Source organism: Octopus sinensis, linkage group LG30 (assembly GCF_006345805.1).
Source record: "Octopus sinensis linkage group LG30, ASM634580v1, whole genome shotgun sequence".
In the NCBI taxonomy this organism is placed as follows: Eukaryota; Metazoa; Mollusca; class Cephalopoda; order Octopoda; family Octopodidae; genus Octopus; species Octopus sinensis.
In genome coordinates, this window is record NC_043026.1 from 435016 (window position 1) to 450015 (window position 15000).

Sequence of the window (15000 nt, forward strand, 5' to 3'; positions counted from 1 at the left end):
GCGTGCGTAAAGTGCTTTTGGTATATTACGTTTCTATAAAAAAAGGAATAGAAAAATATATTTAGAACATACAAAAATCCTTTCATTGAGAAATAATGTGGAGCGGTTGAAGATAGGTCATCCCATGGAGAGCTTTTCAAATTTGCATGAGAGAACCAGCTTTCAAGATTTGAATTTCGTCCATCGAAAATCATAGTCACAACAGGTGTTTGGTTTTTATAAATCACCAGTTTCACCTGAAAGATAAAAGCAAACATATAACAGACACGCGCTCGCGCACGCACGAACACATACCTCCCACCCAAAAAAAAAGCAAACAGACACAGAAAAATAAAATTTATTGATGGCTGTTAGTCTAATGTCCAGTCCACATTTAACTCATCATTTCTTTGACTGCAAGGAATTAATAACATCTGTGCGTTTATATGTAGTAATGTATATTATATATATATATATATATATATATATCTATATCTATATATTATATATATAATATATATATATATATATATATATGTATTATATATATATATATGTATATATATATATATATATATATATAATATATATATACATATATATATATATGATATATATATATATATATATATACATATACATACATACACATATACGCACACACCACACACGCATAACATATACACACACACCACCATATATATATATCTATATATAGATATATATATATATATATATATATAATATATATACACGAACAACAACGCTCCCCCCCGTCCAATGGACATGCCGAGTTGTCAACATTTTAAACCAAATTTTCTCAAAAGAACTTGTCTGACCGTCCCATGGGCCTCCCCTTTGAGAAACTGATTTAACCTAAATTTGAGGGCACCAGCAAAAGAAGAAACAATGAATTTTTTTTTCTCTATCGTTTTTCTTTGGAAGAAAAACGATTTTATTCACACAAATAAGCAACCGAAGAGTTTAAATTACAGTATGATAAGGCTGTTGACTGGGAGAACAAAAAAAACCCAAAGAACACAACATGTTAAACAGTAAGCATGGAAGGAAAACGTGCCTTAAGCTACAAAACACAAAAAAATGGAAGGTGCAATTATATACAGGTTGACGGATGAAAAGCAGGACAAAATCGGCTTTACCGATCGCATTCTCACCTGGAATGGATTTTTGTAATTCTTTCAAGACTTGTACACGCCCTGATACCGTCGGTATCTACGTATGAAATTTGAGCGCAATCGGATGGAGGATGCCCGAGATCCTAGAAGACACACACACTGATAGACAGACAACGGATTTGCTAACCAACCACATGACTCCGGGTTCAGTCCCACTGCGTGACATCTTGGGCAAGTGTCTTCTGCTATAGCCCCGGGCCGACCAATGCCTTGTGAGTGGATTTGGTAGACGGAAACTGAAAAGAAGCCTGTCGTATGTATGTATATATATATGTATGTATGCGTGTGTTTGTGTGTCTGTGCTTGTCCCCCTAGCATTGCTTGACAACCGATGCTGGTGTGTTTACGTCCCCGTCAATTAGCGGTTCGGCAAAACAAACCGATAGAATAAGTACTGGGCTTACAAAGAATAAGTCCCGGGGTCGATTTGCTCGACTAAAGGCGGTGCTCCAGCGTGGCCGCAGTCAAATTACTGAAACAAGTAAAAGAGTAATATATATGTTACACACACACACACACACACACACCACACACACACACACACACAAACACACATATATATATTTATATATATACACATATACATATGTGTGTGCCTGCATAATGGTGTCGTATGTGAATGTGCGTGTATGTATATTGGTGTGAGCGTTTGTATTTATGCGTGTGTGTGTATGTACATATACGTCCACGTATATACATATATACGCATACAGAAACACATATATACAAAATATGCATACACACTTATATATATATACATACACATACAGGGTGCACTTGAATACCATTCGCGTGCTGGTGTATATGTACGTGTTTGCACGCGTGTATATATAGTTGTGTGGGTGGGCATGTACAAGGGTGGGGTAAAATATGCCTGAAACATATCTAAAATATAATTTACCAAAATATAATTTACCTTTATTACTATTATTATGATAAAGTGTGTGTAAAGGAATCTCATTTCGTGTGTGTGTGTTTGTGTGTAGGTGTGTGTGTGTGTGTTTGTGTGTGTGTGTGTGTGTGTGCGTGTGTGTTTGTGTGTGTGTGTTGGAGAGTGAAATAGCGTATACATACCTCATCGATTGGAAGATGCCTCCAGAAATCAAGGATAGGATGTCGGAAGAAGTTAGGACAAAAGGTACCATTGCATTTGTCCACATTCCAGGTTGAAGGAAGTTCTATATTCATGAATGAATCATAGACTTTCGAACCAGCTCTCATTGATAGGGCATATACTTTTATCCATTGACCATCTGAAATAACAACAACAACAACAACAATGATGATAATAATAATAATAATAATAATTATAATAATAATAATAATATAATAATAATAATAATATAATAATAATAATAATAATAATAATCCTTTCTACTATTGGCACAAGGCCTGAAATTTGGGGGCGGGGGTCAGTACGCTACTGGTACTTAATTTATTGACCCTGAATGATGAAAAGCAAAGTCAACCTCAGCGAAATTTGAACTCAGAACGTAGAGACGGTCGAAATACTGCTAAGCATTTCTTCCAACGTACTAACGATTCTTCCAGCTCGACGCCATTAACAATAATAATGATGATGCTCATAATAATAATAATAATAATAATAATAATAATAATAATAATAATAATAATAATAATAATAATACTGAGCAACAAAAAGAGAAAAATACTCCGCAAATATAACATCACAGAAAAAGATTTGCCTGAAATAAAAGAAAAGCTGAAGCAAGATATCCTTGCCAAAGCACAAAGGATCAGCCGGTACAAGAAACGCCAACGCTTCTTTGAAGAAAACAAAAAGTTCAACTCCAACCCCAAAAAATTCTACCAAGAACTGGGCAAAAATAAAATAGAAGTCACTGCAGCACAACGGCAGAAGAATTGGAAGAATTCTGGGGAGAAAATGGTCGGCGAACGAACCACCAAAAAAAAGGAGTATCAAAATAACAACTCGGCATCTGAACAAACTTGGACCCCCATAACAACTGAAGAGGTCACCCAGGCACTGCAAAGACTAAGCAACTGGAAGCACCTGGGCATGACAAAGCCCCCAACTTCGGTTGAAATATCTAACAGGAATGCACAAAAAGCTGGCTGAAAACTTTAAAAACGTACTAGCAGAGCCAGAGACAATGCCTGAATGGCTCACGAAGGGGAAAACCATCTTAATTCCCAAATCAAATGAAACAGAAAAACCAAAAACTACAGACCAATAACCTGCCTCCCTACTATGTTCAAGGCATTTCCTGCAGTGATATCACAAAGGCTGAACAAGCACCTGGACGAAAACAAACTGTTCCCAGAAGAGCAGAAAGGATGCCGCAAAGGCTCATATGGCTGTAAAGATCAACTAATGATTAATAAAGCCATAACTGAAGACAGCCACAGAAAGAAGAAAGGCCTCAGTATGGCCTGGATTGACTACAAAAAGGCGTTTGATAGCATCCCCCACACATGGATCCTCGAAACACTAGCCATTAACAAGTAGCACCAACATTGATAAAATTCATAGAGCACTCTATGAATAATGGCAAACAGTCCTACACCTCCAAACAAAAGAGGGACTCATGAAACCAAAGACATCCCCATTAGAAGAGGAATATTCCAGGGAGATACGCTCTCTCCACTCCTTTTCTCTGCTTGGCACTGTCCCTTCTATCTGATATCTGACTAAATATAACTGATGCGGATATAAATGTTACGCAAAACGATCAGCCACCTTTTATATATGGATGACCTAAAACTATACCTGCAAATGACAAACAGCTGGAAACACTATTAAAGACAGTTCATGGATTTAACAAAGAAATAGATATGAAATTTGGATTAGAAAAATGCGCCAAAGTAACCATGAAAAGAGGAAAACTAGTTAAGAGTAGCAACATCACACTAGATGAAGCAAATGAAATAAAAGAATTAGACCAAAGCCAAACTTACAAATACTAGGAATCCATGAACTAGATAAGACACAACACACACAAATGAAAGAGAAAATAAAAAAAGAATATTATAGACGAGTTAGATCAATACTAAACACAGAGCTCAATGCTAAAAAAGATAATAGGTATCAACACTTTAGCTGTCCTAGTTATAAGTTACAGCTAAATATCCTTAACTGGACACGAAATGAACTGACCAAAATAGACAGGAAAACAAGAAAATAATGAGAGGATCTAGGATGCATCACCCAAAATCTGACATAGAAAGACTATATATACAACATATAGAAGGTGGTAGAGGCCTTATACAGCTGGAAAACTACTATAAAATAACCACCATAGGACTGCAAAAAATCTACTTCAGAGGAAGGAAACTGATCCAGATAGCGGCAAAACACGAGCAAAATAAAAACTGTTCTCAGTATTTAAGGAAGCTGACAAATACAAACAAGAAATCATACCACCTAATAAACATGAAGAAGAAGAAGAAGAAGATGAAGAAAACAAAAGCTATAAAAAAAATGAAATCCAACTAAAAATAGAACAGCAACGAACCATGATAAAACGATGGCAAGAAAAGCCCCTTCATGGTAAATACTGGACTAAACTAAACGCAAAAGAAATAGACAAAGAAAAATCCCAGCAATGGTTGAGAAGTTCAGGACTCAAAGCAGAAACAGAGGGATTTTTAATTGCAGCACAAGACCAAAGCCTCCCCACCAGAAATTACCAAAAACATGTAATGAAAAGAAATATTACAAGTAACTGCAGAATATGTGGTGATGGACAAGAAACAATAAATCATATTATCTCTAGCTGCCCAGTCCTGGCTAAGAAGGAATATATTCACAGACATGACAGAGTTGGAACTTACATACATTGGAAGCTATGCCACATTATGGAATAACAACAGAAAAAAGATGGTATAGGCACACACCAGAAAAGTCACAGAAAACGAGAAAGCAACCATACTCTGGGATATGCCGATACACACAGATAGAGAAATAAGGCCAGCAGACCAGATATAGTTGTCAGAGATCATGAAGAAAAAAATGCTTTCTAATTGATGTATCAATACCGGCAGATGACAACGTGTCTCTAAAAGAAATGGAGAAACTTTCAAATACAAAGACCTGGAAATAGAGGTAACGAGAATTTGGAATCTAAAAACAGAAACAATCCCTATCATAGTAGGTGCATTAGGCATGATAAAAAAATATTCAGACAATACATAACAAAAACACCAGGACTTACAAACACATATAACATACAGAAAATTGCACTACTAGGCACTGCCACACATCCTACGCAGAACACTTTCCATACAATAACCATCAGAGCATCACAACAAATCACAGCACATACCCAAGGCACACAGAGCTGCGCTCGGTAGGAAGTGAAGCACGCTATAAAAATAAAAATAAAACTACTGGATAATAATAATAATAATAATAATAATAATATAATAATTAATAATAATATAATAATAATAATAATAATAATAATAAAATAATAATAATAATAAATCACTGCAGCACCAACGGCAGAAGAAGTGGAAGAATTCTGGAGAGAAATATGGTCGGCGAACGAACAACCAAGAAAAAAGAAGTATTAAAACAACAAACTCAGCATCTGAGCAACTTTGGACCCCCATAACAACTGAAGAGGTCACCCAGGCACTGCAAAGACTAAGCAACTGGAAGGCACCTGGGCATGACAAGATCCCCAACTTCTGGTTGAAATATCTAACAGGAATGCACAAAAAACTTAACAGCATACTAGCAGAGCCAGAGACAAGCCTGAATGGCTCACGAAGGGGAAAACTATCTTAATTCCCAAATCAAATGAGACAGCAAAACCAGAAAACTACAGACCAATAACCTGCCTCCCTACTATGTTCAAGGCATTTACTGCAGTGATATCACAAAGGCTGAACAAGCACCTGGACGAAAACAACCTGTTTCCAGAAGAGCAGAAAGGATGTCGCAAAGGCTCATATGGCTGTAAAGATCAACTAATGATTAATAAAGCCATAACTGAAGACAGCCACAGAATGAAGAAAGGCCTCAGTATGGCCTGGATCGACTACAAAAAGGCGTTTGATAGCATCCCCCACACATGGATCCTCGAAACACTAGCCATTAACAAAGTAGCACCAGAATTATAAAATTCATAGGGCACTCTATGAATAAATGGTAAACACTGCTACAGCTCCAAACAAGAGGGACTCATGAAAAAAACGCCATCCCCATTAGAAGAGGAATTTCCAGGGAGACACGCTCTCTCCACTCCTTTTCTGCTTGGCACTGTCACCTCTATCTGATATGCTAAATATAACTGGATGCGGATATAAATGTTACGGCAAAACGATCAGCCACCTTTTATATATGGATGACCTAAAACTATACGCTGCAATGACAAACAGCTGGAAACATATTAAAGACAGTTCATGGATTTACCAAAGAAATAGATATGAAATTTGGATTAGAAAAATGCGCCAAAGTAACCATGAAAAGAGGAAAACTAGTTAAGAGTAACAAACACACTAGATGAAGCAAATGAATAAAAAGAATTAGACCAAAGCCAAACTTACAAATACTTAGGAATCCATGAACTAGATAAGACACAACACACACCAAATGAAAGAGAAAATAAAAAAAGAATATTATAGACGAGTTAGATCAATACTAAACACAGAGCTCAATGCTAAAAACAAGATAATAGGTATCAACACTTTAGCTGTCCTAGTTATAAGTTACAGCTACAATATCCTTAACTGGACACGAAATGAACTGACCAAAATAGACAGGAAAACAAGAAAAATAATGAGAGGATCTAGGATGGCATCACCCAAAATCTGACATAGAAAGACTATATATCAACATATAGAAGGTGGTAGAGGCTTATACAGCTGGAAAAAACTACTATAAAATAACCACCATAGGACTGCAAAAATATCTACTTCAGAAGGAAGGAAACTGATCCAGATAGCGGCAAAACACGAGCAAAACAAAAAAACTGTTCTCAGTATTTAAGGAAGCTGACAAATACAAACAAGAAATCATACCACCATAAACATGAAGAAGAAGAGAAGAAGAAGAAGATGAGGAAGAAACAACAAAAGCTATAAAAAAAATGAAATCCAAACTAAAAATAGAACAGCAACGAACCATGATAAAACGATGGCAAGAAAAGCCCCTTCATGGTAAATACTGGACTAAAACTAAACGCAAAAGAAATAGACAAAGAAAAATCCCAGCAATGGTGAGAGAAGCTCAGGACTCAAAGCAGAAACAGAGGGATTTTTAATTGCAGCACAAGACCAAAGCCTCCCCACCAGAAATTACCAAAAACATGTAATGAAAAAGAAATTTTACAAGTAACTGCAGAAGAATATTGGAGATGGACAAGAAACAATAAATCATATTATCTCTAGCTGCCCAGTCCTGGCTAAGAAGGAATATATTCACAGACATGACAGAGTTGGAACTTACATACATTGGAAGCTATGCCAACATATGGAATAACAACAGAAAAAAGATGGTATAGGCACACACCAGAAAAGGTCACAGAAAACGAGAAAGCAACCATACTCTGGGATATGCCGATACACACAGATAGAGAAATTAAGGCCAACAGACCAAATATAGTTGTCAGAGACCATGAAGAGAAAAAAATGCTTTCTAATTGATGTATCAGTACCCGGCAGATGACACGTGTCTCTAAAAGAAAAGAATGGAGAAACTCTCAAAATACAAAGACCTGGAAATAGAGGTAACTAGAATGTGGAATCTGAAAACAGAAACAATCCCTATCATAGTAGGTGCATTAGGCATGATAAAAAAAATATTCAGACAAATACATAACAAAAACACCAGGACTTACAAACACATATAACATACAGAAAATTGCACTACTAGGCACTGCACACATCCTACGCAGAACACTTTCCATACAATAACCATCAGAGCATCACAACAAATCACAGCACATACCAAGCACACAGAGCTGCGCTCGGTAGTGAAGTGAAAGCACGCTATAAATAAAATTAAAACTACTGGATAATAATAATAATAATAATAATAATAATATAATAATTAATAATAATATAATAATAATAATAATAATAATAATAAAATAATAATAATAATAAATCACTGCAGCACCAACGCAGAAGAAGTGGAAGAATCTGGAGAGAAATATGGTCGGCGAACGAACAACAAGAAAAAAGAAGTATTAAAAAACAAACTCAGCATCTGAGCAACTTTGGACCCCCATAACAACTGAAGAGGTCACCCAGGCACTGCAAAGACTAAGCAACTGGAAGGCACCTGGGCATGACAAGATCCCCAACTTCTGGTTGAAATATCTAACAGGAATGCACAAAAAAACTTTAACAGCATACTAGCAGAGCCAGAGACAATGCCTGAATGGCTCACGAAGGGGAAAACCATCTTAATTCCCAAATCAAATGAGACAGAAAAACCAGAAACTACAGACCAATAACCTGTTCCCTACAATGTACAAGGCATTTACTGCAGTGATATTCACAAAGGCTGAACAAGCACCTGGACGAAAACAAAACTGTCCCAGAAGAGCAGAAAGGATGCCGCAAGGGCTCATATGGCTGTAAAGATCAACTAATGATTAATAAAGCCATAACTGAAGACAGCCACAGAAAGAAGAAAGGCCTCAGTATGGCCTGGATCGACTACAAAAAGGCGTTTGATAGCATCCCCCACACATGGATCCTCGAAACACTAGCCATTAACAAAGTAGCACCAGAATTATAAAATTCATAGGGCACTCTATGAATAAATGGTAAACACTGCTACAGCTCCAAACAAGAGGGACTCATGAAAAAAACGCCATCCCCATTAGAAGAGGAATTTCCAGGGAGACACGCTCTCTCCACTCCTTTTCTGCTTGGCACTGTCACCTCTATCTGATATGCTAAATAGAACTGGATGCGGATATAAATGTTACGGCAAAATTATCAGCCACCTTTTATATATGGATGGCCTAAAACTATACGCTGCAAATGACAAACAGCTAGAAACACTATTAAAGACAGTTCATGGATTTACCAAAGAAATAGACATGAAATTTGGATTAGAAAAATGCGCCAAAGTAACCCTGAAAAGAGGAAAACTAGTTAAGAGTAGCAACATCACACTAGATAAAACCAATGAAATAAAAGGATTAGACCAAAGCCAAACTTACAAATACTTAGGAATCCATGAACTAGATAAGACACAACGCACACAAATGAAAGAGAAAATAAAAGAAGAATATTATTGACGCGTTAGATCAATACTAAATACAGAGCTCAATGCTAAAAACAAGATAATAGGTATCAACACTTTAGCTGTCCCAGTTATAAGTTACAGCTACAATATCCTTAACTGGACACTAAATGAAGGTAACCAGAATGTGGAATCTAAAAACGGAAACAATTCCTATCATAGTAGGTGCATTAAGCATGATAAAAAAAATATTCAGACAAATACATAACAAAAACACCAGGACATACAAACACATATAACATACAGAAAATTGCACTACTAGGCACTGCACACATCCTACGCAGAACACTTTCCATACAATAACCATCAGAGCATCTCAACAAATCACAGCACATACCTAAGGCACACAGAGCTGCGTTCGGTAGTGAAGTGAAAGCACGCTATAAAAATAAAACTACTGAATGATAATAATAATAATAAAATAATAATAATAATAACAACAATAATAATAACAACAACAACAACAACAACAACAGCAACAACAACAATAATAATTTCTTTAATAATATTACTTCACTTACTTTTAAAGAAGGAAATCTCCTTGGTGTCATTCGTGCTGACGACTGTCATAAAATTATTCGATGAGTAATTCTTACAAATATGGCTGACTTTGTTGTAAGTGAAAAATTGCGATTGGCTCCTCTGAGCGAGCGCGGTACAGTCGAATAGGTTTCGTGTAGAGAAGAATTCTTGTGCTGGAGATGCCTGAAGGTAAGCATAGGTATAACCAGGGCCCAAAGATTTGTAGTAGCCATGAAGTTCCTGATCTGAGGTAACAGCCAGAAATGTTGTAAGGGTTAGCAGCAACACTGCCATTGCAGCTGGACAATTTGAAAGAAACTGGGACATTCTGGTCTCTAAGATTAAGAGAGGGAGACAGAGGGTGGAAAGGAATGGGATGAAAGAGAGAGAGAGAGAGAGAGAGAGAGAGAGGAGAGCAGGCAGACAGACTGAGAAGGGCAGATAGGCAGACAGAGAGAGATTCAAGGGTTTCAGCTAAAGCAAAAGCGATCAGATAAATTTAATATTTAAAGGAGAAAAAAAAAAGGGATGGTGGAAAAGTGTAAGAGAGTAACAAAAAGAAACCGTGAAAGTGGGGAAAAGAGGTTTTATGTAAGATGAAGATCTGAAAAAGAACACGAAAAAAGAAATTAATTACGATGTATAATTAAAATTTTAAAAATAAATTAATGTTATTAATCCAACATCACCATCATAATCATCATCATCATCATCATCATCACCACTATCATCAACATCATCATCATCATCATGAACATCATCACCATCACCATCATAATCATCATCATCATCATCACCACCATCACCACCATCATCATCAACATCATCATCATCATCATCATCATCATCATCACCACTATCATCACCATCACCACCATCATCATCAACATCATCAACATCATCATCATCATCATCATCGTCATCACCACTATCATCATCATCATCACCACTATCATCACCATCACCACCATCATCATCAACATCATCAACATCATCATCATCATCATCATCATCGTCATCACCACTATCATCAACATCATCACCACTATCATCACCATCACCACCATCATCATTATCATCATCAACATCATCATCATCATCATCATCATCATCATCATCATCGTCATCACCACTATCATCAACATCATCATCATCATCATCATCATCATCATCACCACCATCAACATCAACATCATCAACATCATCATCATCATCATCATCATCATCATCATCAACATCACCATCACCATCATCATCATCATCACCACCATCAACATCAACATCATCATCATCATCATCGTCATCACCACTATCATCAACATCATCACCACTATCATCACCATCACCACCATCATCATTATCATCATCAACATCATCATCATCATCATCGTCATCACCACTATCATCAACATCATCACCACTATCATCACCATCACCACCATCATCATCAACATCATCAACATCATCATCATCATCATCATCGTCATCACCACTATCATCATCATCATCACCACTATCATCACCATCACCACCATCATCATCAACATCATCAACATCATCATCACATCATCATCATCGTCATCACCACTATCATCAACATCATCACCACTATCATCACCATCACCACCATCATCATCTCATCATCACTCATCATCATCTCATCATCATATCATCATCGTCATCACCACTATCATCAACATCATCATCATCATCATCATCATCATCATCACCACCATCAACATCACATCATCAACATCATCATCATCATCATCATCATCATCTCATCATCATCATCAACATCACCATCACCATCATCATCATCATCACCACCATCAACATCAACATCATCAACATCATCATCATCATCATCATCATCACATCATCAACATCATCATCATCATCATCATCATCGTCATCACCACTATCATCAACATCATCACCACTATCATCACCATCACCACCATCATCATTATCATCATCAACATCATCATCATCATCATCATCATCATCATCATCATCGTCATCACCACTATCATCAACATCATCACCATCACCATCATCATCATCATCATCCTCATCATCAACATCAACATCATCAACATCATCATCATCATCATCATCATCATCATCATCATCATCATCATCATCAACATCATCATCATCATCATCATCATCATCATCATCATCAACATCATCATCATCACCGTCATCATATCATCATCTGCCTCATCTAATGAAAAGCTTCGCCATCGCTCCATAAATTCTTCCATTTGCAATTAGATTTTTTTCTCCTGTCGTCAAAGGCCGCTTACTCTTGTCAGATTAGCTGCTTAGACGTCAATTAACGATAGCCGTAACCATGTGAAATATTTGAAGCATCAATTGATGATGTCCGAAGTTTGAATATTAATTCAATGTCAAAAATGTTGATACGTGCAAGATGGTTCTGCATCATTTATGGAGACCTCTACATGTAGGGAGACCTCTACATGGTAGCTAGACCTTATGAAAATAAACTTCATAAAATCAGCACAAACTCTTGTTCTCTTCACAATACACACCCGCTAATGTCAGCACACACACACAGACACACAGACACACACACACACACACACACACACACACACACAAACTGATCGTAAACCTGCACACCTAATTATAACACATAGGCGCATACATGAAATACAATGTGATATAAAAACAATTCACTTTCACTGAGGTTCAAGGTAGACTCTACACGGACCTTTTCGGTTTGAACGGCAGTTTTTAACATAATTTCTAGGTAACTAAAAAATTTTAAACTTCGTATACTGGTAGAATGTGTTTATAAAACATCTTTTTCTCTTGGTTTTATTGAGAAAATTCTATAGTTTGTAAGATATTTGTTGTTTTTTTCTTCAATTTCTGCAATTTCAACCAATCACTGACGTCCATTGAGGTAAACAACATTCTGTGCCGTATGACTATGTCCCTCGTTTAAGAAACAGATTGGGTTTATTTACATTTCTGAAGAGAAAAAGATACCCTTCCCCTCACCCCTAACCCTAAAACAGATTGAAATACAATAGATCGATACTAGGGTCATAATTATGGGTGACTATTTCATATGACACCGCTAGAAAAAACTGCCGTTCAAACCGAAAAGATCCCTCTACACTTTAGTTTGTTATGTGAAGGGTTGATTAATGTCATAACGTTCCTCTGATCTCCCTACAGTCTTCAACTCTCAAGATTTTCCTCTATTACCCACATTATCCACATGACATAGGTCTTCAAATATGGCGGCACTATCTACTGCTCTCAGCGCGATATGATGGAGATGATGTGTTCGTGTAGGTGGAGATATTAAAGCTGAACCGGTAATGTCGCTATGGCAAAGATTTCCATTGTAGAAAGTCCTTGAAACCCGTCAACGTGGATGAGTCAACCAGGACATGTTCATACTTCTGCACCGAACACAATCAATTTCAATCATTGATTGTTGACTTTAAGAGATATCTTTCTTCATTTCATGACGAATAAACACGCACACATTTTTATTTCGATGCTTCTTAATTACAAAGATAACACCTGCAGATTCACATACACATACACACACATGCACACATATAACGATTAAAACTTCATAGGCCTTGAACTGGAAATAAGATTTATAGCTTAGTTAACGCAGGTGTTATATTATGAAGATAATACACACTCCTGTCACAACTTGGGACCCTAATATTTTTTATTCAACATTTCATCTATTCAATAAGACAATCAATACTTCATTTCATTTTACTATATAGGGAATTACATCCGTGTTTCGTGGTCTGCTACCACAACAGCTCCTTTATAGGATCCAGTTAGCTCAATCATCATCAGGAGGAACCACGTCCAGTTTCGGCCCCTACTTCTCTACCGTTTTGACGTGGCGGGGCCCCCCTCCTTTCGGAAGTGTCTTCAGCTCTGGTGTTGGGTGCATGTCTTCTTTCTTCTTCTTTCTTCTGTTCCCTGGCCTCTTCGATGTATCTTCAGCGAGTGTCAGCCGGTGACTGACTTGTTAAAATTTTCCCCTTTAAATACCTGCCGCTAGGCTCCAGCAGGCAGCCCCAGCAAGTTGTCACGTGACACTTATTCTATATTCTACATTAATATTATAAAGAATATAAATAAAACATAAAAACAGAGTTGGAATTTCTTTGAATAATATATATGTATATATATATATATGTATATATATGTATATGTATAATATATGTATATGTATATATATATATATATATATATATATATATATATATATATGTATATATATATATATGTGTATATATGTATATATATGTATATATATGTATATATATATATATATATATATACATATATGTATATATATATGTGTATATATATGTATATATATATATAGATAGATAGATAGATAGATAGATAGATAGATAGATAGATAGATAGATATAGAAATATATATATGTGTATATATGTATGTAGTATATATATATATATGTTTGTATGTATGTATGTATGTATGTTTGTGTGTATGCGTTTGTCACTCCAACATCGCTGAACAACCGATGCTGGTGTGTTTACGTCCCCGTAACTTATCTACATATACATTGTAGATAAAAGAAAGAAAAAAAGAAAGGAGAAATGAATTTTCTGCAAGGGAAGTAAATTGGTGAGGGCCATAGGAGGGATTAATTTACGTTAAGTTTAAGACGAGGGAAGGGTACCAGGAACGGAGATGAAAAAAAAGGGAAAAACGCAGGCGGATGTTGTAGCCATAAATACATTGACTTAACAAAAGATGAGATGGCCACATTTGGAATTATGTAAGTCATAGATCAGAGTTGATCTGGTGTTTGAGGAACTTCACAAACTCTTGCTCACTTCACAATGTAAACACACACACTAATCTTAACTTCTACATCCCCTTATCATAATACATACGTTCACAGGCAAAACAGAATGCGATAGAAAAAAATTAAACACTTACTTTCACTGGGGTTGAGGGCCGCCCCTACACTCTTTAGATAGTTATGTGAGGGGCTGATGACAGGA

The 15000-nt window shown here is 36.4% G+C and overlaps 1 protein-coding gene across 2 annotated transcripts in view; it reads right to left on the minus strand.

Moving 5' to 3' along the window:
• The window catches only part of LOC118768579, a 102316-nt gene that overhangs the window by 53411 nt on the left and 33905 nt on the right, over positions 1 to 15000 (minus strand). Inside the window, exons 1-2 of one of the 2 annotated variants that reach the window (XM_036515353.1) lie at positions 9945 to 10299; positions 2250 to 2428 (exon numbers count right to left, since the gene is read on the minus strand). The exons of the other annotated variant lie outside the window; for it this stretch is intronic. Coding sequence (XP_036371246.1) covers positions 2250 to 2428; positions 9945 to 10272 — 507 coding nt within the window. The 5' untranslated portion in view covers positions 10273 to 10299. Of the gene's footprint in view, positions 1 to 2249; positions 2429 to 9944; positions 10300 to 15000 lie in introns of those variants that run through there. 2 annotated transcript variants of the gene reach the window in all.